At 39.9% G+C, this 23937-nt stretch overlaps 2 protein-coding genes and 1 long non-coding RNA gene across 4 annotated transcripts; 1 reads left to right on the top strand and 2 right to left on the bottom strand.

The window, feature by feature from the left end:
• The first annotated feature begins 184 nt into the window (after nucleotides 1-184).
• Nucleotides 185-1372, top strand: LOC126371319 (3-oxoacyl-[acyl-carrier-protein] reductase FabG-like). The gene has a single exon (XM_050016625.1). The coding sequence runs from the start codon at nucleotides 361-363 to the stop codon at nucleotides 1123-1125; it is 765 nt and encodes a 254-aa protein (XP_049872582.1). The 5' UTR covers nucleotides 185-360; the 3' UTR covers nucleotides 1126-1372.
• Nucleotides 1368-13267, bottom strand: LOC126371329 (circadian clock-controlled protein daywake-like). Of its 2 annotated transcripts, XM_050016636.1 has the most exons (6): nucleotides 13098-13266; nucleotides 6658-6886; nucleotides 5657-5787; nucleotides 4739-4876; nucleotides 3837-3991; nucleotides 2526-2666 (listed from the first exon to the last, which is right to left on the bottom strand). In XM_050016636.1, the coding sequence occupies exons 1-5, from the start codon at nucleotides 13162-13164 to the stop codon at nucleotides 3840-3842; spliced, it is 717 nt and encodes a 238-aa protein (XP_049872593.1). In that variant the 5' UTR covers nucleotides 13165-13266; the 3' UTR covers nucleotides 2526-2666; nucleotides 3837-3839. The 2 variants fall into 2 exon arrangements, with proteins under 2 accessions (XP_049872594.1, XP_049872593.1); XM_050016637.1 differs by lacking the exon at nucleotides 3837-3991 and having other exon boundaries at nucleotides 1368-2666; nucleotides 13098-13267.
• Nucleotides 8614-9441, bottom strand: LOC126371392 (uncharacterized). The gene is made up of 2 exons (XR_007567020.1): nucleotides 9232-9441; nucleotides 8614-8917 (listed from the first exon to the last, which is right to left on the bottom strand). It is a non-coding gene; the product is annotated as an uncharacterized LOC126371392 (long non-coding RNA).
• Nucleotides 13268-23937: the final 10670 nt, after the last annotated feature.

Below are 23937 nucleotides of genomic sequence, written 5' to 3'. Positions count from 1 at the left end.
CGAGTTTTAAACTGCGACTTCGATTTTTTTTACAACTGTCAAATTTAGGTTTGTTTTCATTGAAAATATTTTTAATTTTCTTATCACTCTTATCACTCTTCATAACTATTAGTTAAATTCGTAGGTACGTTTTGTTTTTTCACCAATAGAATTTCGAAACTGAATATCTGTTATCTTGACGTAGGGAACAGACTTATTTTTGGTGGAGTAAACAAGTTGAGATTTGATTTATCGTTATCACTGTTCTCCACTGTTCTCTGTCGTGTGGAAGTCTTTCTATAGCTTTCTATTTATAATTTGATAAGACTACATTAAATTCCTGAAATTATTATTCAAGAATAGGTAGAATTTGTGTTTAAGATGAATTTTGCTGGGAAAGTTGTGATCGTGACCGGCGCGAGCTCCGGGATTGGCGCGGCGACGGCGGTGTTCCTGTCCAAACTCGGCGCGAAGCTGTCGCTCACCGGCAGAAACGTCGAAAACTTGCAGAAGGTGAGCAAGGACTGCGATAAGGCCGCCTCCACCTTCCTCGTTCCCGCCGACCTGACCAAGGAGAGCGACATTGAGAACATCGTAAAAAGCACCGTAGATCACTATGGACAGCTGGACGTTCTGGTCAATAACGCCGGCATTATCGAAACCGGTACTATCGAGAACACATCTCTGGCTCAATATGATCGGCTCATGAACACTAACGTGCGCTCAATCTACTACCTCACCATGTTGGCAGTGCCACATCTACTCAAAACTAAAGGTAATATTGTCAATGTGTCCAGCGTCAACGGAATACGATCCTTCCCCGGCGTCCTCGCGTACAACGTGTCCAAGGCGTCCGTAGATCAGTTTACCAGGTGTGTGGCACTAGAGCTGGCAGCTAAGGGAGTTAGAGTGAATTGTGTGAACCCTGGAGTGATCCTCACGAACCTGCAGAAGCGAGGAGGGTTGACTGAGGAGCAGTATGCTGCCTTCCTGGAAAGGACTAAGGAGACACATGCACTGGGTCGCCCGGGTAAGCCAGAGGAGGTAGCCGCTACTATTGCGTTCCTGGCTAGCGACTTGGCCAGCAATATAACGGGAGCGAGCCTGCCTGTGGATGGTGGTCGCCACGCCATGTGCCCACGATAGATATCAATCAACTCTACAACTCTCAGCCAAATGCTCCGAATTATTGATATTATTAAGGTCTATAAGACCTGACGAGTGCCTTAGTGTTTTATAGTTTTAAGCATAATCAAGTAATTTGGAAACTTTTATATTTTTGATGTTATCTTATCATGCATTTATATTTCGCTTTTGTTTGTTATAATTATTTCAAGAAATTAAATTTCTATGTTTTTCGAAATTTGTTTCCAATTAAAAAAACATAATTTAATTTTTATAAGTTTATTTATAAATTATTGCTTATTGGACCTAACTTAGGAGCTAATATTATTTATCACAAATACCTAAAACAAATTAACTTATTATACCTAATGATGTTGCCAATGAACAAAGCATCAAATTCCTTACAAAATACAGTCTTCTTGTGGCCAATTACTTTGCTATACCACAGTAAAGGACATAGTTATTATGCTAATATCAGCTAGGTGTGAGCATTAGTGAATAATAGCTCATATTAGCAGGCATTAGCACAACACTGCAATGGTAATATTGTTTTGAACACAATTTGTTTCCAAAACCTAACATTACTGCATCCCCACAATAGGAGAGTTCCAACATGATTGCACATTAGTACTAAGACTATACCATCATAGAATACAATAATAGTGTGTACATGTGCATCAAACCCACACCTGTGCTTCTAAGTAGTATTTGGTATAACTAGTACTGGCTCTTGGGGGCTAAAATTAAAGAAACTTATAAAAGAAACTGGGACATTGCATAATTCATTAGAAAGAAGTCCTTATACTTTAGAAGTCCTTACCTTTTGACAATAATAAGTGTGTTTAAAATGTTCTCACTACATAAATAGGTACCTACACTTTGTTGGTTACATAAAAATGACCACAAACAATGATAAAGAACTTAGATAACGCAAGTTCGTCAATTTTGTACAGATACAAGTTTGCCGCATTGTGGTAACTAAGTAGGTCCCATGACGCCACGATAGCTAAATAGGTACATAGGTAAATATAATACGAATTAAGCGTTCGTTTATCTTTGAAATAAAAGTTATGGTATGCATCTGACTAATAAGTACACCTACAGCTTTTAGGATTTATAATAGCAACATTAAAATGCGTAGCATAAAATGAGAGAAGTCGTATAGGTTGGCTTGCGATATCTATACCTTTCAGAAGGCGTAGCCCAGTTGCAAATGTTCCTATATTTACTCTCGCTAACGTAGCCCAATACCCGCCCAATGTCCAAATAAAAAAAAAACCTTGTCTCAAGTACGAGGAGTCTAGATCCGCGCGAGTTACACGTTAACGAGTGTAGAAATAGAAACATTTGCTATTTGCCTAGGCCGTAGGTCTCGAGTAGGAAACGTCCCAGGTTCATAAAGCGGAGTGTTTACGGTAGAAGCAGCTGGTCGGCAGGGATGGCGGCAAACAGTTTCTTAGCCTCGTCCACGCAGCGTTTGATGATTTGTTCGAAGGCCACGGGAGCTATATCGCGGATCACAGGCTCCCAATTGTCGTTGATCACCGTGTGGATGGTACTCGCTACACAAAACAATATCACGTTAATAAACCTAGGAAATGTTGAGTAATATTCGAGGGTAGATCCTCGAACACCGCTGGTCAATCTCATTACCTGCCGTTAATGCAAAAATATCCTAGAATTCTTGATCTTTTTGCAGATGTCTAGTTTTAACCTTACGTAAATTGACGATGTATAAAGTACACAAGTTCTAATTGATATTTCCAAGAAGATAAAAGATTTTGGGATTATTTTTCGCAGTTGAACCGCGTGGTTGAGTATGCTCCATACTCCCGCTTGATTAAGGGGAGCCTTGTGCCCAGCAGTGGGACGTATATAGGCTATTTATATTTTATGTATTTGGTAATGACATTGACTTCCGGTGTTCGTAGAACTACTCCTAAAAATCTCAAAAATTGTTAATGAATGAGACATGCAAAAAGGAAACGCTGAAATGCGAGCTTCAAACTCGTGGTCACGCACACCATACAGCTGTGAGATGTGATGATGTAACTCGATGTGTGAAGCTGGAAGTTGCTGACAAGTACCTACAGCTGTTATAGATGCTGAATGTTAGTAACCTTGCGATTTACGAGATGGAATGCGCTATTAAAACGATGATGGTGAAAACTCCAAAGGTGAACTGCAATTGATGAATACGCAACGCGTAGAGGCGTAGCCGTGAGCGATGCGAGCCGGATCGCGGTGTTATCCACGGTTTTTACTTATTATTTACTGTGTTGTTTGCAAAAAATGTTTTACAACATACAAAAATAGAGAACATCACTAACAAAGTAACAAGGGTCCCCAAACTAGGCATGTTCTTGTATCTTGGGGAACCAGGCAAGCATGAATTAATTGAAGTTTGGGACCCCTGCCCAACTCTAAATGGTTTGTAAATGATGTTCTGTATTTTAGTCATATGAAATGAAAACGCCCTGCAGCAACGCAGCAAAATGCGAGCGCATGTCGTACAGATGCGAACATTACAACGTATCGGCTCGGATCGCTCCCAGTCTTAGGCCGCGTTCAGGGTCGCGGCAAGCGACGTGGCGGGTGCGCGCCAAGAACCGCTATGTCACTGAACTGCCTCTCCATGAACGGAGAAAACGCGTGTCCCTGAACGAGGCCTTATACCGCCTCTGCGTCAAGCTGAACCGTCCCAAGACGCACGATTATGTACAAAGGCCAACCATTCACGCGGACAACAGGTCGGCGGCGGGTACTGCGGAGAAGAACGTGTTGACGACGTCGACACAGTGTTTGATGATGCCCTTGATGGCCGGCGGCGCTATCTCGTCCATTATGAGGCTCCAGTTCTCGTTGGAGAACCGTGTCGTGGTTTCAGCTGGAAATGTTAGCGGTTAGCCACGTTATATACATACAGGTTCTGATTAGCACACACGTTGGGGTGTCTTTTGGTATCGGGTAACACAGTGTACATACACATGTTATAAGGACTTTAAGCCTTCGACTCGGCGAGGCAGAGTTCTAGTGCAAAGGGTTAGATTACAAAGGTGCATGTTACATTACAGTTAGTATATTTGTAAATTGAGCTAGGGTCAAAATCAAGTAGGTAATTTATATCTGGAAACAGCTCGAACAGGTTGTTTCAGAAATAAAATAATAAAGGTATTTACAAAAGAAAAAATAACTGAAATTAGATTTAAGTACATTCTTAGATATCAGATGGGTTTGATAAGGATGGGGTAAATAAAACACTCGATTTCCAAGATCCGGTTCGAATCTCGGGTCAGTTTCTTAACCACTGAATTCGACTTTAAAGAGTTTGAATTGATGTTTGGATCATAGACGTGGTTTCCAATTACGTACATGGGCCTAAAACAAAGCTAGTGAGGAGTGGAAGTATACTTATACTAAACATGGAAACATCCCTGCATACCCCTTTGGGGACACAGGCGTGCTGATTTGTTATTTTCAAGATAACAACAACACAACAACAATTACATCGGAACGCAGCAATTAAATAATATCAAGTGACGCCATGTTGTGTGACATGTATTATATGTAATCCGTGTCTGTGGTGTCCTAAATAATAAATGTTTCTTTCTTTCTTTCTTTCTTTCTTACATACCCAGTTCCTTGTTGCCGTTGAAGAGGTTCCCGAACTTGAACTGCGCACGGTCCATCTTGTAGCTGTCCCGGTAGCTGGTGACCACCCAGTGACCATCCTTCGTCTCGTAGTCGTACTTTATCACGATGTTCAGGTTCGCTGTGGATAAATAAACAGTCAATAAGATTTTTTTTTTTGCCATGTACTTAGTTAAGAGACTTTTTGTAATTATTTCTTTTTAATTTGGTGCAATAAAGTGTATTTGTATTGTATTGTAAGATTAGGTTTTGGTATAAGTAGTTCTGCGTTATGACAAGTAGGTGTATCGTCTTTTACAACACATCTCTCTCTTACCATACTGTTTATTAACACCGCCGACCGACCGAACGACCTCAATTCTACGGTATTAATCCCACTTTCATGCTTCTTCTGCCATACCCAACATTCACTACCGTACTTTAGCGATAATATTGATTGTAATAATTATTGTCAAAAATGTCGGTAGGTGCAATAATGTTTTCCTTAAATTAAGCTTAGTACCTAGTATATATTGCGTATGGTATGGCAGACAAAAATAAAATATCCTGCGTGGATCATAATCCAGCTTAAGCTCCCCTAACTAAGTCTCTGCCGCATCTGTCACACAATGCAGCCCGGCTATGCCACCTGGGAACCGGTGCAGAGGGCACTCGTTCACTATGTGAGATATGGTTTAATCCGGGTGACCACATTCGCAGTATCGCGACTCCTTTAAGCCCGATTTATGTAGTACAGTCATGAGCAATATATTGTACCCACTTTAGGACTCTGTCCCACAAACATATTTGACATTTAGTGAGACCTACTGTTCAATTTGTCAAAAAAGTTAATGTGACATGGTACCAAAGTGTATACATATTACCTAATGCTCGTGACCGTACCTAGTAAATGTATACATACTGATCTTGATCTTGGCGGCTCCGTTGCCTCGTATGGGCAGGATGAGCACCTGCCCGTCCATGTCGTAGTGAGCCTTCAGCGTCACGTTGGCCGTGAAGTCGATCGACGCTTTGCCCTTCTCCGTGTTTATCCTGTACCACAAACAACATACATACACAAAGAGAAAATCGAAACATTTCTGACTCGGATCAATCAATTTGAAACAAAAAAAATCAATCAAATATACTTTATTGCACACAACATACAAAACGAACAAAAGCTGCCACAGAAACGCTGTTTGAATCATCTGATAAAGATGTAAAGGCCTAAGATGACAAAACAAATTTACACAAATTGATGATAGATACAGTACTGGCGGCCTTATTGCTAAGCAGCAATTTCTTCCAGGCAACCAGTAAAAAGGAAACATTTACTTATTACAACGGATGTGACTTGAAACCTTGCAAAAGTGCAAAGATGGCGGGTGCATTGTATATGAAGGAAGTACAATACTTTATTTTATATGGGGAGGTTACGGCCATATTAATAAATCTTACAAGTAATTAAATGCCAATTGACAAGCTGCCGCAAATAATAATTGGGCCTTTGGTCCTCTCGTGTAGGTTGTTAGGTGGATTATCAACCTCATCAACCCTGGTGTCAGAGTTATTACTGACCCGCCAAAGGCCCTTGACGTGACTCTTGTAACGACTACTTACTTTTAAGTACATTAGTAAGTAGTAACCGGCACCAATAGCTTAACGTGCCTTCCGAAGCACGGATCATTTTACTTTCGGACATACAGGTGATCAGCCTGTATATCCCTGGGTTTCGATTTATCTATCAAATCTGTCCAGGGTGAAGCCGGACTTGTACTTTGAAAAATCTAAATTATTTTTTCGTCACTTTACTTACAGAAAGTTCTTTAAAGGGCGCTATATTACTACGGCTACTATTTCACCACTGTCTACCCCTTCGGGGATATAGGCGTGATGTTATGTTACGTTTGTTATGTTGCTTACCTGAAAGCATTGATCCTGAACCCTCTCAGGCCGGTGACGACAGTGTCAGTAAACACCAGGTTCAGGGCATTGCTCTCCACGTTGACTGTACCCAGCTGCACGGGGTCGAGCGGTGCGATGCCCAGCGCTGGGATCCCGTCCGCGAACTGGGGGCCAGCTGCTTCTACCACCTTCTCGATGCACTGGTTCAGCTTCGGGTCGGATGCTTTGCAGGGCTGGATGAAGGATGCTGGAGAAGGCAAGGAGTGGCAATAATTAGGAATAAAAACAAAATACTAGCACAAGATTATAGGTATTCCCAGTGGAGTAGTTCTCAGCTTTATTAGATCACCAATAGGTGAACCGTGTATAACGGTCGATAGCTTACTGTTTTTGTAATTTTCTTCTTCTATCGTGTGGGTTGTGCGATGAAGTACCAACCCCATCAACCCTCGTGTCAGGGTTTCAATTAAGCCGCCAAACCCACATTCCCGAGAAATGCATTTTCGGAGGTATGTGACCTAACCTGTATTGGGCTGGTTTTCCTTTCGCGGGTTGGAAGGTCAGACAGGCAGTCGCTTCTGTAAAAAACTGGACCTGTCAAATCTTCAGGTTAGGTAAGCGGACTCTGTGATAAACGGGATAATGCTAGGGAGTTGATGATTAGTTTGTAGATACTAAGTTATTAACTGAAGTAATTGATAAGTAAACTGAAGTCAATATTTGATCATTGCTACCTGCATCAATCATTGTGCAAACTGCATGCGGTGTGTAGCGAATACAAATGAATATGATCAATGCTCAGTTAATTAGCTGCACAAACACAAACTGAACAGGCCACGCCGCATTCTAATGTGAATGTGACCTATCATCATGTCATGACATCACCGGGAAAATACTCGCAAGTATAACAAACTTACACCTTTTTATTGTAGATGTGCCGCAGATGGCATTAACTACTTGGCCGGACAATTGATGAGCGCTGAAGTCTCTCACCCGGAAAAACGTTTAAGACAACAGGCCTGAGGGTGCCCAGTTGGGCGCGAACCTCGGCTCAGGGCGTTGTCTGCGAGCAGAAATATTTGAAAGAATTAATCGACCCTAGTGGGTCGATAGCGATAAGCGCTGATTGAGGGAAATCGTCGGCCACGCCGGCGAGGTCGGTATCGGGATCCTGAAGTCTTTGGTGTCGCGAGCTGATTGGCTGCCTCTATGGCTAGAGTAATCGGTTCGTCGGGATCGTATATTACGTCGTTCCAAACTTACACCTACTGCTTACTCCACGGCGCACGGCAGGTAGATTTCAGACTAATAGATATATCTAGTTACGTACTTGCTCGCTGTCGGAATTTGAAAGAGTGGCTTTAGATGAATCTAAGTTTAATTTGTACTGCACTATTGATTTTGGGTGTTATTCATAAGCTCACGACTATATTCCAAATTCCAATGGGGTAGTTAGAGGTACATCCGTCCCACGATTAACTAAGTACCTACTCAAAGTACCAACACCTCACCGAGCTTTCTGCTAGACCAACGTGATAGGTGGTGAGCCGTATCACCATCTGTAATGGTCGAATTGCGTTTGTGATATGTGTAAAAAAATGTGTGCCTAACCATGTGACTGAATATTATTTATATCTAGGGGAAGGGGGCCTAAAGCGGGCACCGTAAGATAAAATAAGAGCAAAATGGTAACAAAATGACACTTTTAAGCAACTGTTATTGCTAACAGATGGTAAATTTATTGTAGTTTGATAATTTATATTAAAATTTTTTATATGCTTTGAAAATACTAAAACAGGAAACCAAATGTGAAACCCTTACAAATGCCCGCTTTGCCCGAGGGGTGGCCTAAAGTGGGCACGGGCTTATGGGCAAAACGGGCACCCAGTGGGTAAAGTGAGCATACATATTTTTTTTATTATATCATGAAACACTAAGGAATAACTTTATAAAAACACAAAAGAGGGATTCATATGTGCACTTTATTAAGTGAAAAATCAATTCTTCTTTCGATAAACCATAAAACACACTGTCCATTTCAAATACGTAATTTAACAATTCAAGCTCTTGTTCTGAGCTGAAGACTGGTAAAACTTCCTAACTTTTTCTTGGTAGAACCTGTTTTCAGGTGTCGCTGTAAAGTAGCTCGCGGGATACCATACTTTGTAGCTGTAGTTTTTATAGCCTTTTTCATTTCTACCACCTCCTGTATTGCTTTCTTCATTGTGCTTTCAGTCTAAGAACATTGCTGTGTTTTGCGTTTATATTTATTCACCATCTAAAAAGACGCAAAACACATGCTTTTAAAACACAACAACAAAAAAAATAGGTAAGTAAGTAATTTAATAATTTTTAGGTTACTTTTCATTCAATATTAATATGACTACAGGCGGGCATAGCGGGCATGCTCGCTTTGCCCTGCTCGCTTTGCCTTTAGCGTCAATCTCGTATTCTAATAAAGCATAACCTAAAATTTATCATAATATGTTCATGCAAATATGGTTAAGCCAGAGTGAGATAGACACAAAATACTATGCACATCTTAATAATAACGTTCCTCACTAATTATTAAACAAAACACAATTTACATACCTTCGTTTATTTGCATAAAAATGACGAAAATCGTTTTTGGCGCGAACAACCTGTGTTATTCACGTCACTGTGAAATCACGACTGCCGCGCACTGGCGCGGGGAGGGGGGTAACGCCACTGGGACGCGGGCCGCGGTAAGTTTCTATAGGTAAGTTTTACGATCGGTGCTCGCTTTAGGCTGGGTGCTCGCTTTAGGCCCCCTTCCCCTACAGCTTTATGTCTCTCCATTTGTCATAAATCGGCAAAAGCTTTTAGGGGATCCCTCATGTTTGTGGGTTTATCACATTATGTATCTACAGTTACAGAAATACCTAAGCAGGTCACCTACCTGTATTCACTTTCAGACCCTAGACCTACATACGAGCACGTGCGATATGGCGACATGAGGAAAGGGACGTTCACGTTTTATGAACCACCCAAGAACAACTACTATCTCGCCGAAATTGTTGCCGAAAATAATTGCTATGAAGTAATCGGCGTACGAGTCGTTTTGTACTTGTTTACAGTTAGGTATAGTATGTTACTATACGATGAGGTAAGAAGAAACTTTAGGGACGATTGATTTTGATTGTTACGGTTTTACGGCTAACATCAAATCAACACATAAAAAATATTTTGCAACGACATTTTTTTGATGTGACATGTTGTAGATTTGCCGCAAATGGCATTAACTATTTTGCTGGTCAAATGGGGAGCGTTGACGCCTCTCAGCCGGTGCGGCATAGGGTCCTATGGCATTGACATTGAGTTAATGTAAGACAGATTCGTAAGTCTAACGCTTTCTGATAAGTAAGATGGACAATTAGAAGCTAGTCATCGGTATTATTGAACTTGTCTTCTACTAGTGTTATCCTTTTTTTCACAGGGTCCGCTTACCTAACCTGAAGATTACACAGGTCCGGTTTTTTAAAAGCGACTGCCTGTCTTGCCTTCCAATCCGAAGGGAAAACCAGCCAAATTACAGGTTAAGTAATTTCTCGGGAATGTGGGTTTCCTCATGATGTCAACTCGTACCAATGCATGTATTAAATTAGATATAGGTGTCAAGAGGTCCCAAAGAAATAAAACAATAGCATAAGGACCGAATATCATGCGTGTTTGTATGAATGAATAGTTGCACAACCCATTGTGTGCTATATGGTAGGTAGTAACAGAGTCCTAGATACCTTTCCCACACTAAATGGCTGCTTTGCTAAAACACAATAGCTGGGTCTTTTTGTTTCCGAAATGTAGGCTAGTGCTTGTGATGGGAACAGCCAGCATGACGGGTGCTGACGTATAGGAATGCAGTTACATTTCGACATTAGGTAGGTACCTATGTCTGTATGGTGTATAACATTAGAACCCATGCACAGGGAAAAGGGTGAAGAGATGGGAGCCATCGGCACGACAATGCAGGACGGAAGGGGCAAGTCACAGGGACTGTAACCTGGAAACTGACAGAAGGCAGCAGTAACTGGCAGTTCTATTCAGAGGCGGAGGACAGGAGTCCAAGTACGGCTTTAAAATAGACTACTCTGGGCGCCATCCCACTCGCGGTAGACAGAGTACTGCGGTGCGGAAGGCAAGAGGGAATCCACTGCCCTATTTTACCCTAAAAAGTAGCATGGAGAATGTTACACCGACAAGAGCGTGGCTCTTAAATCAGTGATGATGATGAAATCAGTAGCATTTTCCTAGCATCATAGCAGAGATGGAGCGTGGTTTGTTTCCAACTAATACCCTTAAATTTAAATTCAATCAATGAATATATGAGTACATGCATAGAGTGGCTATATAAACATATTAATTAGATTATTATCCTTTAGTATTTAATGAGTGTTAGCGTTTCAAATTTCAATTTGGCGTAGCTTTTAGGGTAGGTATGCAAGGTTGTGTTGTGAAGAAATACATTTTACAAAACACAAAGTAAGTATAAAAACTAAGTAAGTAATTGACAAACTATAACTTAGGAGAAACGAAAACGTAAAGTATTAATAGGAAAAACAAATTGATGTAAAAATCTCTCTCTAGTCTTCAACCTGCTTCACTCAACCAGTCCACAGGTCATAAGAGCATAAGAAACTTACGACTATATCCCAACGGGGTAGTCAGAGGTACATCCATCTCAAGTTGAACGAAGTACCCATACCTCACCGAGCTTTCTGTTGGGCCAGCGACCAACATGTGTCAAAATGATAGAAATTTCGTTACGTTCACGTTACATACGGTTAGGTAACGCGTCACGTGTCTCGTGTCACCTTGGCGGCCCTTCGAGGGTTGACATTGACTCGCGTTACCTAACACCCGCCGGCCTCAACCACAACCGACCACCGGTTGCCGGTCGCCGGTTGCCCAACCACTTCGGAATCCACCGTTACTAATATTCCGATACGGTGGGAATTGTACGGCCCTTTTTGGAAATTGCAAGGTCGAAATGCACTCTTACACGCGTACCTACGCAATGGAATTTAAGTCTTAGATCTAGGTGATGGATACGCGGTTTACGAGTTACGCGGGGCAATGACCAGCACGTTACGTCACGCGGTAAATTCAAGCTTATGCCTATGTATAGGAGCGTTCACGCAGACGCGCGTTACACCACGGGAAAAATCGAATCATCTTTGTTATACAAAAGACAAAAAGAAAAGAAAATATAGTATTATGAACCGGGGCCTGGAAGTGCAGCAGGGGGTTTCTTGCCACTACTTTCCCCTTGACATTCAGGTAGTGGAAGAAGTTTTAGAGTTAATAAGAAATAAATATTTTTTATCTTTAACCCTTTCACGGACAGATGGACCATGGGTCATTGATGGTTCATAATAGTTAGTATGACACCTTGGAATCGGAACGTCCGTAGACGTTCTGTCCTTGAAAGTGTTAAAACGAATCGAAACCGCGGGCGGCCTCACACCTCACCCCCTATATTCATGGTTCGCGCTGGCCTATGGCATACCTGATTTTTTTTTTTAAACGTAACTTAAATGAGGTCTTTTGCTATGATTCACGCATAACATAACATACACTCTCTATATTCCAATTAGGATAGTCAGAGGTACATCCTTCGTAAGATGAACTAAGTACCCACGCATCACCGAGCTTTCTGTTAGACCAACGTGATAGATTGTGAGCCACATCGCGGTTAATAATGGTCAAGCCAACGTGTTAGTGAAAACTGCACTTCAGATAGACTAATAACTCATTGGTGCAAGTTCGATACCGGGGTTCGAACTGGCGTTCGTCGTTTGAGAAGCACAGGACTACAGCGCATAGTTATGATTGGGGAGGTCACTGTGATCGAAGATGGACCTGCCTGCCATGACGTCCCATATTTAGTCCATAAAGTTGTGGGGACCTAGGTTCATAAACATCATATAATAAACTTCCATCTAGTTGACCTTATATAAGGATTATGTTTCCTGTCATATAAACACTCGCGTGCGTATCACTATCCTCGACTACACGCCTTTGGTCCCTAGCAAGGTGTACAGAGCTACAAGTTACCAGAATAATTGCAGTCACACTTGCAATTGTAGTCCATGAATCATATATTCTTTCTTTCCTTATTTTTGGTCACTTATTCTTGTTTACTAGACCGTGCAAATTTAAGGAGCTCTCAGTGCTCCTCATTTGTCCAGCCAAGTAGTAAATTCTATTTGTAGAAAATCTACAATAAGTCTCGTCAACAAAAAGAAAAAAAAAATACTTAGGTAGGTACCTACTTGTACTTCTTACCTACTTACTTTCCCTTCTTTTTGCAAGAAAATTAAATTAGTAATATTTTTAGCATCATTTACCTATTTACTGGACAAAAATAATTATATTTGAAAATTCAATTCAAAATAAAATTCAAATTCATAGTCAATCAAACAATTTATATAACTTACGCAGCGTCCCGGCAAACGATCGAGCTACACAGCAAGCCGCGACCAGCAAACAAAACGAAGCACGCATTTTGAAAAAGTAAAATTTATAAAAAAAAATTGTCCGAATTCCACAGACTCCCAATATCGGGGCTCGACAGGCGTAACAAGCTTCCAACTGTGCGCATGCACCGGGCCCTACAGTTTATATAGCTTGCGCAAACGACGACAAGCTGACTCAGTCAATAGTAACCCGTCGCCCAATTACGATGACCTGCAATACTTCTTCATTCCTCCATCATCCTCTTTACTTTTGTAGGTAATCATAGCTCATATTATACTGGTCGATGTATTGTGGAAGCCCTTAAAGAAGCGTCAATAATACATTAATTGTTAATAATTATTGAGGTTCAAGAGCGGAATGTTTATGAAGGACGGGGTGCAATGACTTCTTTTTGGAAAATAAGATATATAGGTAAATAAAATAAAAAAAAGATAAAATAGACACAATTTTTAAAATAAAACTCGCCATATTATATTTGTGTAGATAGATAGATCTTACATAAAAAAAAAATGTTTTTAATCTAACAGAAAGCTTGGTGAGGTGTACTTAGTTCATCTTGCGCTAGATCATGTACGTCCCCGCCCTGTAGTTCCGGGCGCAAGAATAGGGCTACGGTACCCCCTGCCTGTCGTAAGAGGCGACTGAAAGGGGACACTGGGGATCGTGAGTGATAAGGGCGGGAGCCCGAACCACTCAACACACGATCTCCGGGATGGACGGCAATGCGATATGGCCTCGCATCGCCGTAAAACTGGGATGGCGTAGGGGTGGGGATCTACCCCGGGACGCGCTTTAGTGAAAGCAAGTGCGAGGGGAGCACCGGTGCGTTCGACAGAGATCCCGGAGCTCCCCGACATGCACAGCAGAGGGCCATCGGAGGGGTTTTAGTCGGAGTCCGACATAACCTCGTCGCTCCCCCGGGTGGCGAGGTATCCATGAGGATTTCCCCTTCGTTACCAAAAAAAAAAGATCATGTACGTCTAACAACCCCAGTTTTTATTTAGTCGTGAGCTTATGTTATGTATTTTAGTCTACAGATCCACATGTATGCTTACAAAAAAAGTAAAAAGATTCATCAACAGAATCGCAGCTCTGTGCCTATACAGGATGTTAGTGACATCGTAACGAAAACTTTGAGGGATGATTCAGACCATGATTATGAATTGATTTCAAGTGGAGTTTTTCGTCGCAGAATAATTTAAAAAACACAAAAATTTACATATTTGGACTATGGACTATGATACAGAGAGACAGAGAGAGGTTGGAAGCGTTTGAGATGTGGTGTTGGCGAATGATGATGGGTATAAGCTGGACTGACATGGTGTCAAATGAAAAAGTGCTGAAAAGAGTTGAAGAAAAGAGAACCATATTGAAGACTATAGAGAACCGGAGAGGAATTATGATTGGAAAGAAAGAAAGAAAGAAAGAAAGAAAGAAAGAAAGAAAGAAAGAAAGAAAGAAAGAAAGAAAGAAAGAAAGAAAGAAAGAAAGAAAGAAAGAAAGAAAGAAACTTTTATTACTTCGGCACACCACAGACACAGACAGATAGTACATTACATTTAACACAGGACAGAAACCACACGGAAATCAATAAGTACACAGACAAGAAAAAAAAATATATAAGTATATATCCAAAACAAAAAGAAAAACAAACCAATACTATACTAACAAAATTAACCGTGTGATGTTTGCATTACTTACGTATTAATATTATTTCAATCACAACTGTGTTTCTGTGTATATTGCTACACCGACAAGAGCGTGGTTCTTAAATTAGTGATGATGACTGTGTTCCTGTTTGTCACACGGCTTACTTCTCAAACAAGGAGTGCCGGTTCGATCCCCGGTATTGGACTTGCACTAATGAGTTATTAATTTATCTTAATTGCAATCTTCATTAACACAGTTGGCTCGGCCCACCACCTACCATAACGACCTCCATGGTTCAGTGGTTGAGCGCTGGGCTCACGATCCGAAGGTCCCGGGTTCGATTCCCGGTGGGGATATATCACAAAAATTACTTAGTAGTCCCTAGTTTGGTTAGGACATTACTGGTTCATCACCAGATTGTCCGAAAGTAAGATAATCCGTGCTTTGGAAGGCACGTTAAGCCGTTGTTCCCGGTTACTACATACTGATGTAAGTAAGTAGTCGTTACATCAACCATGTCAGGGGCCTTTGGCGGCTAAATAGTACCCTTTTTTTTTTTTTTTTTTGGTAACGAAGGGGAATCCTCATGGATACCTCGCCACCCGGGGGAGCGACGAGGTTATGTCGGACTCCTACCGACTAAAACCCCTCCGATGGCCCTCTGCGGTGCATGTCGGGGAGCTCCGGGATCTCTGTCGAACGCACCGGTGCTCCCCTCGCACTTGCTTTCACTAAAGCGCGTCCCGGGGTAGATCCCCACCCCTACGCCATCCCAGTTTTACGGCGATGCGAGGCCATATCGCATTGCCGTCCATCCCGGAGATCGTGTGTTGAGTGGTTCGGGCCCCCGGACACCAACCAACCAACCAACCACCCTCATCAACCCACACGATAGAAGAAGACCACCTACCACGTTGGTCCAACAGAGAGCTAGGTGAGGTGTGTGTACACAGTTGATTTTGTGATGGATAAACGATTGACTAGGGTTAGGCACCTCAAATACTTTCTTTCTTTCTTTCTTTCAGTGGAAACGTGATGCAGATTTGTTTTCAATGGGGTACTCTCCTGAAAAATTAACATGTTTATTATCCCAGTACGTATTACGGGCATAATTTTGTACTTACACACACTATTCACAAAAAAAACCTTGATACATTCTAACAGGGGACATTATTCCATCAATGTTATTCTTTAATAACCAATTATGTCTAGTTAACGTACTTATAAGTTACATGAATTTGCTTCCTCATAAACCCGACCTAAGACTGCGTTTCCATTGTCGCGGAGCTGTGCGGAGATGAGCGAAGATGTGCAGGAATCGACCAATCACCGTGAGGGAGAGAGTGACAAAGCGACTTCGTTTTTCGCTCTCTCAAACGCTGTTATTGGTCAAATCCATACATCTCTGCTCTTCTCCGCCCATCTCCGCGTCAGTGGAAATCCGGCCAAATCCTTGTCCAAATTACACGCGTTTTCATACCATAGGTAGAGTAATTTTGTTGCTTTATATACTTTTACATGCGCGGGGATTCATGTGCGTTGTCATTAAGTTATTAAAGTATTCTGTGGCAAGGTGTAACGCATAAAATATGGACAAAGGGCTTCTATGGCATGGTGGAAGTGATCAGCGACAGAAGGGCACCGGTTACGTGACGTGCGGCGTGTGCGCAACCTGCTCCTAATTATGCGTTTAATTGCTCATTTGGTACCATATTGTAATGTCCTATTACTTCATCAGTAACGCAATATTTTTGGAGGAAAATTCGATGGTTTGACGCAGATATTTATTTATACAAATGCCCGAACGAGTTGTTTGATGACGTTCTTTGATTGAAGTGGATTGTTGTCAGGTCTATTGATAGAAAATGTTCTTGCTCTATGAACTCTGAGTGTTGATTTGAGTACCTATAAGATAAAATTTATTTGATGTGCATACATTCTTCTCTCGTGTCTCGTGTGGGTTGTAAGGTCAATGACCACCTTATTAACCCTGGCGCCAGGGTCACTAGTGAGCCGTGAAAGACCCCTGACTGAGTGCATTGATTGAGAGGAAGCCTATGCCCAGCATTGGGAGTGGGACGAAGGTAAAAATGGTAAATATGCAGTAGTGACATCGTAACGAATACTAAGGGGGGTGATTCAGACCGTGATTCTGAGTTGATATTAAGTGGAATTTCCTGTCGGAAAATTCATAAAACTTATGTGCTTTTTTAATTACTTATTTTTCGTTCCATACTTTTGCGACGGAAAATTCCACTTGATATCAACTCAGAATCATCCCTCAAAGTTTTTGTTACGATGTCACTAACACCCTGTATAAGCTATTTTTGTTAGGTGGTCGCTTGCTGGAGGGACTGGCCGCAGTACTCACAGGACCGCGACAACTGATTTTATTGGATTGGATGTTAGTTAAGTATGTTATGTTATTTTATGATTTATTCCTGTCCCGGTTATGTACCCAATTATTAGGTACTTAGGTATCTAAATAATAATGATCTAGTAAGTATTTACTAACTGCAAGGCTATACTCGTACCTACCTACTCAGCAGTCTGAGTGCCCGAGTCTCGTGTCTGACATTGCTTGCGTGTGCGCACGAGAGGTAAACGAACCGCCAACATTGACAAACATTAATTAAGTACATAAACAAGCAAACCTCATTAACTGCAACAATGTTTAAGTCATTCCACACATACATACATAAACTCACGCCTATTTCCCACCGGGGTAAGCAGAGACTGGAATTCCATTTTCCGTTTGATACTCACACACTTCTCTTGCTTCTTCCACATTCATCAATCGTTTCATACACGCACGCCGGTTCAGAGCAGATTGTACTAAACCGTTTGGTCCAATTAGGTAATTCCAGTATAAAATTAGTTTGAAGTTAAAAAAACCATATTGTAATTAAATATTTTAAACAAAATATGCAAAATATTAAAATAGATAGTTAAACATAAATGTTTTATTAAATTAAATAAGTAGCTACTGTTTGAGATGTTGATTAGCTTTTGTAACGAAATAGAAAACGCAATGGTAAAATATTTAAACAATAAAAGGATATAAGAACTCAATATTAAATAAAATAAATAATAGAAACATTGGCGTAACAGAAAGCACAATGAAGCGTGGTTACTTAGTTCATTTTGCGATGAATGTACTTCTGACTACTTTAATTGATAAATACGTCATGAATGCATGTAACTCTCAGAATGGTTTTTGTAGTTTGAACATACTTCCAACGGTAGTAACAAACTGTTTTTCAAAGAACTCTATGATTTACTATAAAATTCATTACAATCACTCACATGTAATCATATTGTATTCACACGCTTTAGTCTAAAGACATTTTTAAACAACAATGAAAGAACCATAGTTTCAGAGAAAAAAAATGACAGGTCAGGTTTGTGAGTTAGATAATTCTAGAAACTAGTAAATGGGAAGTGTTTTTACCAGCTGATTGTAGACAATATGGATTGCATTACTTCCCACCCCACAGCACTGGTGACATGGGGCAACTGAATAATGCAACTTGAGACAATGAGACATCCATTCCCGTAGATCCCGAAGTTGAGTAAGGTGTGAGTGAGTCACGAAGTCTTTACACGATGTAAGTGGAGCGATTAACTTGCTAGTCTGAAGTAAAAGTTGGGAGTAACTCTAAAACGCATTAAACTATTGGTAAGTAGTTTTTTTTAGAAATGATTTATCAAGAGCGTGTTTAACCACAGACATCAGCTCGCGCAGCACATATCGAGGGCTTCGACCAATAGCCGAACGACATTTATCCACATCTTTGACTGCGTCTATTAGCCGCAGCCTTCAATATAATTCCCGATAAAAAAAAAAACAGAACCCGTGCTGCGGTCGCAGACATTTAAAAGTCAAAAAGAAAGCCCATAAAACTTAGGTACTCAAGAAAATTGCGCGCCCCGCCACTCTTGTCCAGTTTTCCCGAGCAAGTATTAGGTACTTACTCAGATAAATTAACCTCTATGGTTACTCGCATAGTGCCATAGCATAATGTATGAGTCAATATGCTAGTATGCTAGTACTAGCTATACAAACAGTATGGGTGGTAAAAAGTGGTGGAAGTGTAAACTGCTCAGACAATGACGTTCACACGGGTGTAATGACATGCCGGCCGCTGGTTAAGTAACGATATCATAGAGTAATGAACCAGATTGTTGGTTGGTTATGCCTACATATTACCTGTCTCTAGGAGTCGGTTATCTGTCTCGCCGAGTAGTAAGTGCCATCCGCGTCACGTCAAAGAAGAGAACTATTGGTTGACAGAAATGGAAATTGATATTTATTGATATTGATTAATATTAAAACGTAATTTATAGAATGTGTACCTACTCATGGAAATATTTGTTGACGTGTAATATTTATTATGAATAAAGAATTGAATTGAATAGATTTGATAGGCCGTAGCATCAAGACTAAGTAATACAGAGGCCATATTCGGGTTTGTTATGTTACAGGAATCGCGATTTGTATTTAACAAAAATAATCTTCGGATGGACGAGGTCTCTATTAACGCGTTGATGTCTTTTCTTCCTAGAGAAGAAAATTCCGGCTAAGTAGCTAATGCCATCTGACCCAAACCTACAATAATTCACGTAAAGAAAAAGTTACTGACATGAATAAGACCACTCCTGTGTCCGTAACGTTGCACCTGGCGTAAAATAAACCAATTTTATTGGGTAAGTACGTTATATATAAGACATAAACAGCCTATATACGTCCCACTGCTGGGCACAGGCCTCCGCTCAATCAACCGGAGGGGGTATGGAGCATACTCCACCACGCTGCTCCACTGCGGGTTGGTGGAGGTGTTTTAGACGTTATATATAAAAGCAATTATATTGGCTCAATTATCGCGTCGTGTGCAGCATGCTACGACTACTGGAATGCTCTCGGTATCACCTCTGTGCGCATTGAAATATCCTAGTTTGTTTGAAGAAATAGGCCTCATAAAATGGTACAAAATCCGATTATCAAATTTTTCACAGGGCATACCGATCTTTCCTTTTTTTTGGCGGACAAACCCGATCTTTCCAACGGCGTGTGAAACAAAGCAAAACGACTTACTTTAAAAGTAAGTAAGAACCAGCCATGTCCAGCTATATTAAGCATTAAACTTTCCTCTTTACTAAGATGACTTTTATGTAAATATTAACATATTTCTGATAAAAAAATAACCTAGTAGGTAAAAACATTGTCTCGTCTAAACGTTACTATTCTATGCCTCTTATAATCAACCATCCTCAAACATTCTGACATTGGACATTATCGACGCCAGTAGTCACCAAAATATAAATATTTATTGCTTTTTTGACGCCCGGTGCATTTAGAATGTCTATTTAGAGAAATAACTGTTAAAATGTGGGCCAATTACTATAACTGTTACTTTGTAGAAGGATATACACATGTTATTCCGAGAAAATAACATTACAATTTACCTACTTATGTATTTCTACTGCGCTTCTATGGACTGGAGTACAGAAAAAGTAATTAAAAAAATAAACCGACTTCGGTTAAGCGAAAATTTCTTCAAGAAACCGAGTAAGAAATAAGATTTTATTTAATTAAGAGCAGTTATATTGGCTCAATTATCGCGTCGCGTGAAGCATGCTACGGCTACTGAAACGCTCCCGGTATCGCCCCTGTGCGCATTGAAATTTCCTAGTTTGTTAATAGATAAAGAAAATAAAATACAATGTTAGAATCTATTATTAAGTATTGTTATAACCTATTTCATGCATTTTATCACAGCGATACATATACATCAGCGCGGTAAAGTCTTCGTTGATATATTTTATTCCTAAGAGTATGTCAAAAGGTAAGTACCTATATCGCGATCAGTATTGTTCTTGGCGATATACTCTGTTGTTATATACCAATCTGTGGAGACGAAGTAACTATGAGAAATATTATTATGATTCTTTTAAATGTACTGTAATATTTCAAATAAGTAATTTATTTTGCTTTTCTCGACAAGTGCGATACAATAAGTGAATACGATAAATCACAGGTAAGAACGTATATTTAAGGAAAATGTCGAAAGGTAAAAAGAATACGCAAAATACTCATAGATATAGAAGTAAGTGCGTAGGTATTTGTGCGTAGGTAAATACTTACGTTTCAATGGATGTCTATAATAAATCCATTGAATGCATGACGCGTGCGCCGCTCCTGTGACGTCAACAGCGATGTGATCGCCATATTTTAACAGTTTCTAGTAATTCTTACTTGAGTCATAATTTAACTCCATTGACATGCCAACAACGGACAATATGCGTTTTGAAATAAAATAATCATCACTAATTTAAGAGCCACGCTCTTGTCGGTGTAGCATTCTCCATGCTACTTTTTTAGGGAAAAATAGGGCAGTGGTTTCCTTCTTGCATTCTGCCTCGCAGTACTCTGTCTGATGCGAGTGGGATGGCGCCCAGAGCCAAATAAAATAATACCGAAGAATAAATATCGAATATCATAAAGCAAAAAAAAATAACTCAACGTTGTTCTCAACTAGATTTATTTATATATTGTTTCGAACAACTACCACCTAATATTCACTTAACACTTTTAGTGACAGACTACGGATCATTGACTTTAACATAATATAACATACACATATACGGCATCACGCCTGAAATCCCGAAGGGATAGACAGAAGTGTATAGTTTTACAGCTAGTTACATAATATGTAATTTAATTTTTTGACGTTCAAAAAGCGCTAACCTTGTAAGCCAATTTTGAAAAATAAATATTTTTGAATTTTGAATTTTCACGTCATATCAATTATCTATGATCCAAACATAAATTCAAACTTACATTTTATTTCTTAAGGTTGGAAAATGGAAAATCGTTAATTTGTTATTCTATCACAAAAAATATGTTTTGTTGCGATAACACATAAAAAACAACATATTTGCAAACTAATTGCGTTCTATGTCGCTGTATGGAGAAGTCAAAGTCTCCCTTAAGAAGCCTCGCTGCACGTGTCGGAGTCGGGCTTGACCGGTTATTTATTTTACCAAACACAAGGGCTTCCATGTTGAAGTTGGATGTCATACTCGACTGGTCGTCCTACGGAATTAAATATTCCACAAATCATCGTCATCGTATTTAATGTATCTGACAGCTAAAGGAAATATCTATGGGAATGCGTACGTGCGCCAGGTGGTGTGCCACGCGCATGCGTGACAAAATTATACATTGAGGAACTTTTCCTGTTACATTCCCCAAAACATATATAGATAAAGCTGTACAGTCATGAGCCATATCATGTACCCACTTTAGAACCCTGTCGCACTATCATATTTGACATTTAATGAGGCTTACAGTTTAAATTGTTAAAAAAGTTAATGTGACATGGTTGCAAAGTGCAAACAAATGTCAAATAGCAATATTGCTTTCTTAGATTAATTGCTTCGATGTGGCCATTTTAACCCCCCAGATATGCTTAAAAGTGCTAACATTTCAAGGTTAGCCCAGCTAACGTCATCCCATCCTGCGTTACCATTTTGTAAAAAATAATTACCCACGACCAATATTTTTTACTTTGCAAGGAAATTTTAAACTTTTAGTAAAAGATTTTTATTTATGTGACGAGTAATAGTAATTAAATACATTAGTCAGTAATTCTCTTAATTTTCAATAATACGTACAATTTACGTCCTTGGAATGTCTGAGATACCAATTTAATGGTAACACAGTCTTAACACTACGCCATGAAAGAGCTAGCAATGGCGGCTTTCCATAGGATTGAGCATACCTGGTTTTCTTATACTATGGTAACCCTGGCGTGAGAGTTGATGAGGTCGATCATTTATCTCTCAATCCACACCAGAGACGATTGAAGAAAAATATTTTGGTATCATTTACTATCATGAACATTCTTGCCTCGAGTTTCCCGTCAAACTCTACCTCTATGGTAAACAGATCAAGGGCTAACGGAAACATGCGTACGTTTATATATATATTGGTGTGATGTGGTTTTATATATAACACCACACGTCACCAACACACGGCGACCGACTAATGCCAATGACCATTAGCCACGTGAACGCGGCTGTTTGTTTACGTACACGTACGCATGTTTCCGTCAGCCCTTGATCTGTTTACCGTTGAGGTAGAGTTTGATGGGAAACTGGAGGCAAGAATTTTCATGATAATAAATGATACCAACATATTTTTCCACACATATTTTTTTTTCTCTCGTGTGGGTTGAGAGATCAATGACCGACCTCATCAACCCTGACATCATGGTTACAATTACAAAAAAAAATAAGAAACAAGAAACATTTATTGACAAGCTGTGTAGGTACATACATGCAGGTGTCAAACATTATGAAATTGTCTCATCAGCAAATTGAGCCGCCAAGGGCCCCTGACATGGCTCATGTAAAGCACGAAGCCCTCCGACGCACTCAAACATAATAACGTTACATAAACCACCAATATAATAAGGGACTTTCCAGGCTACGTTCTCTAAAAATATATAGATGGCGTTGTTCAGATATATTTATATACCTACTACGGAAGCGACTGATGCTCAATCTGACCTTCCATCCCGGAGGCAGAACAAAATGCATAAGACAGCACGACCACAAAGATTATCCATCATTGTGTAAGAACATTTGCCACCAATAGTGTTTTCTTTTTTTTAATTTTCAATTTATTAATTCAAAAAATATACACTGCAGTTTTACTAAAACTATGTTTCGACAAACTGCAAAACAGTTTGTTGGCGAGCTTAAACATCCTAAACAAATAAAACCCCATATATATTTATAACCTCATAGAGTTTTTGATATGAATTATTTTACATTTCTCGCAAATAGAAAGAAAGAAAGAAAAAACATTTATTTCACATTAGACGCTACATTAACGAACTTAAATTTACTTAAAAAAAAAAAAAAAACAAATAAAAGAAAGAATTAAAAATATATCACACACACACCTAAGCTACACATTGTGGAGGGCGATAAAAATAAAAAAAAAGATCTCCCTCAGCATAATGCCGTGACACATGCTTAGCACAGGCCGCGCGCGGACCTATCGTGAGCCACGGACATACCAAACTCAATTACCTACCTACTTACAATAATAAATAAATAAATAAAATAATAAATAATAAA

Source organism: Pectinophora gossypiella, chromosome 12, assembly GCF_024362695.1.
Source record: "Pectinophora gossypiella chromosome 12, ilPecGoss1.1, whole genome shotgun sequence".
Taxonomy (NCBI): Eukaryota; Metazoa; Arthropoda; class Insecta; order Lepidoptera; family Gelechiidae; genus Pectinophora; species Pectinophora gossypiella.
This window is presented reverse-complemented; position numbering and strand designations above follow the sequence as displayed.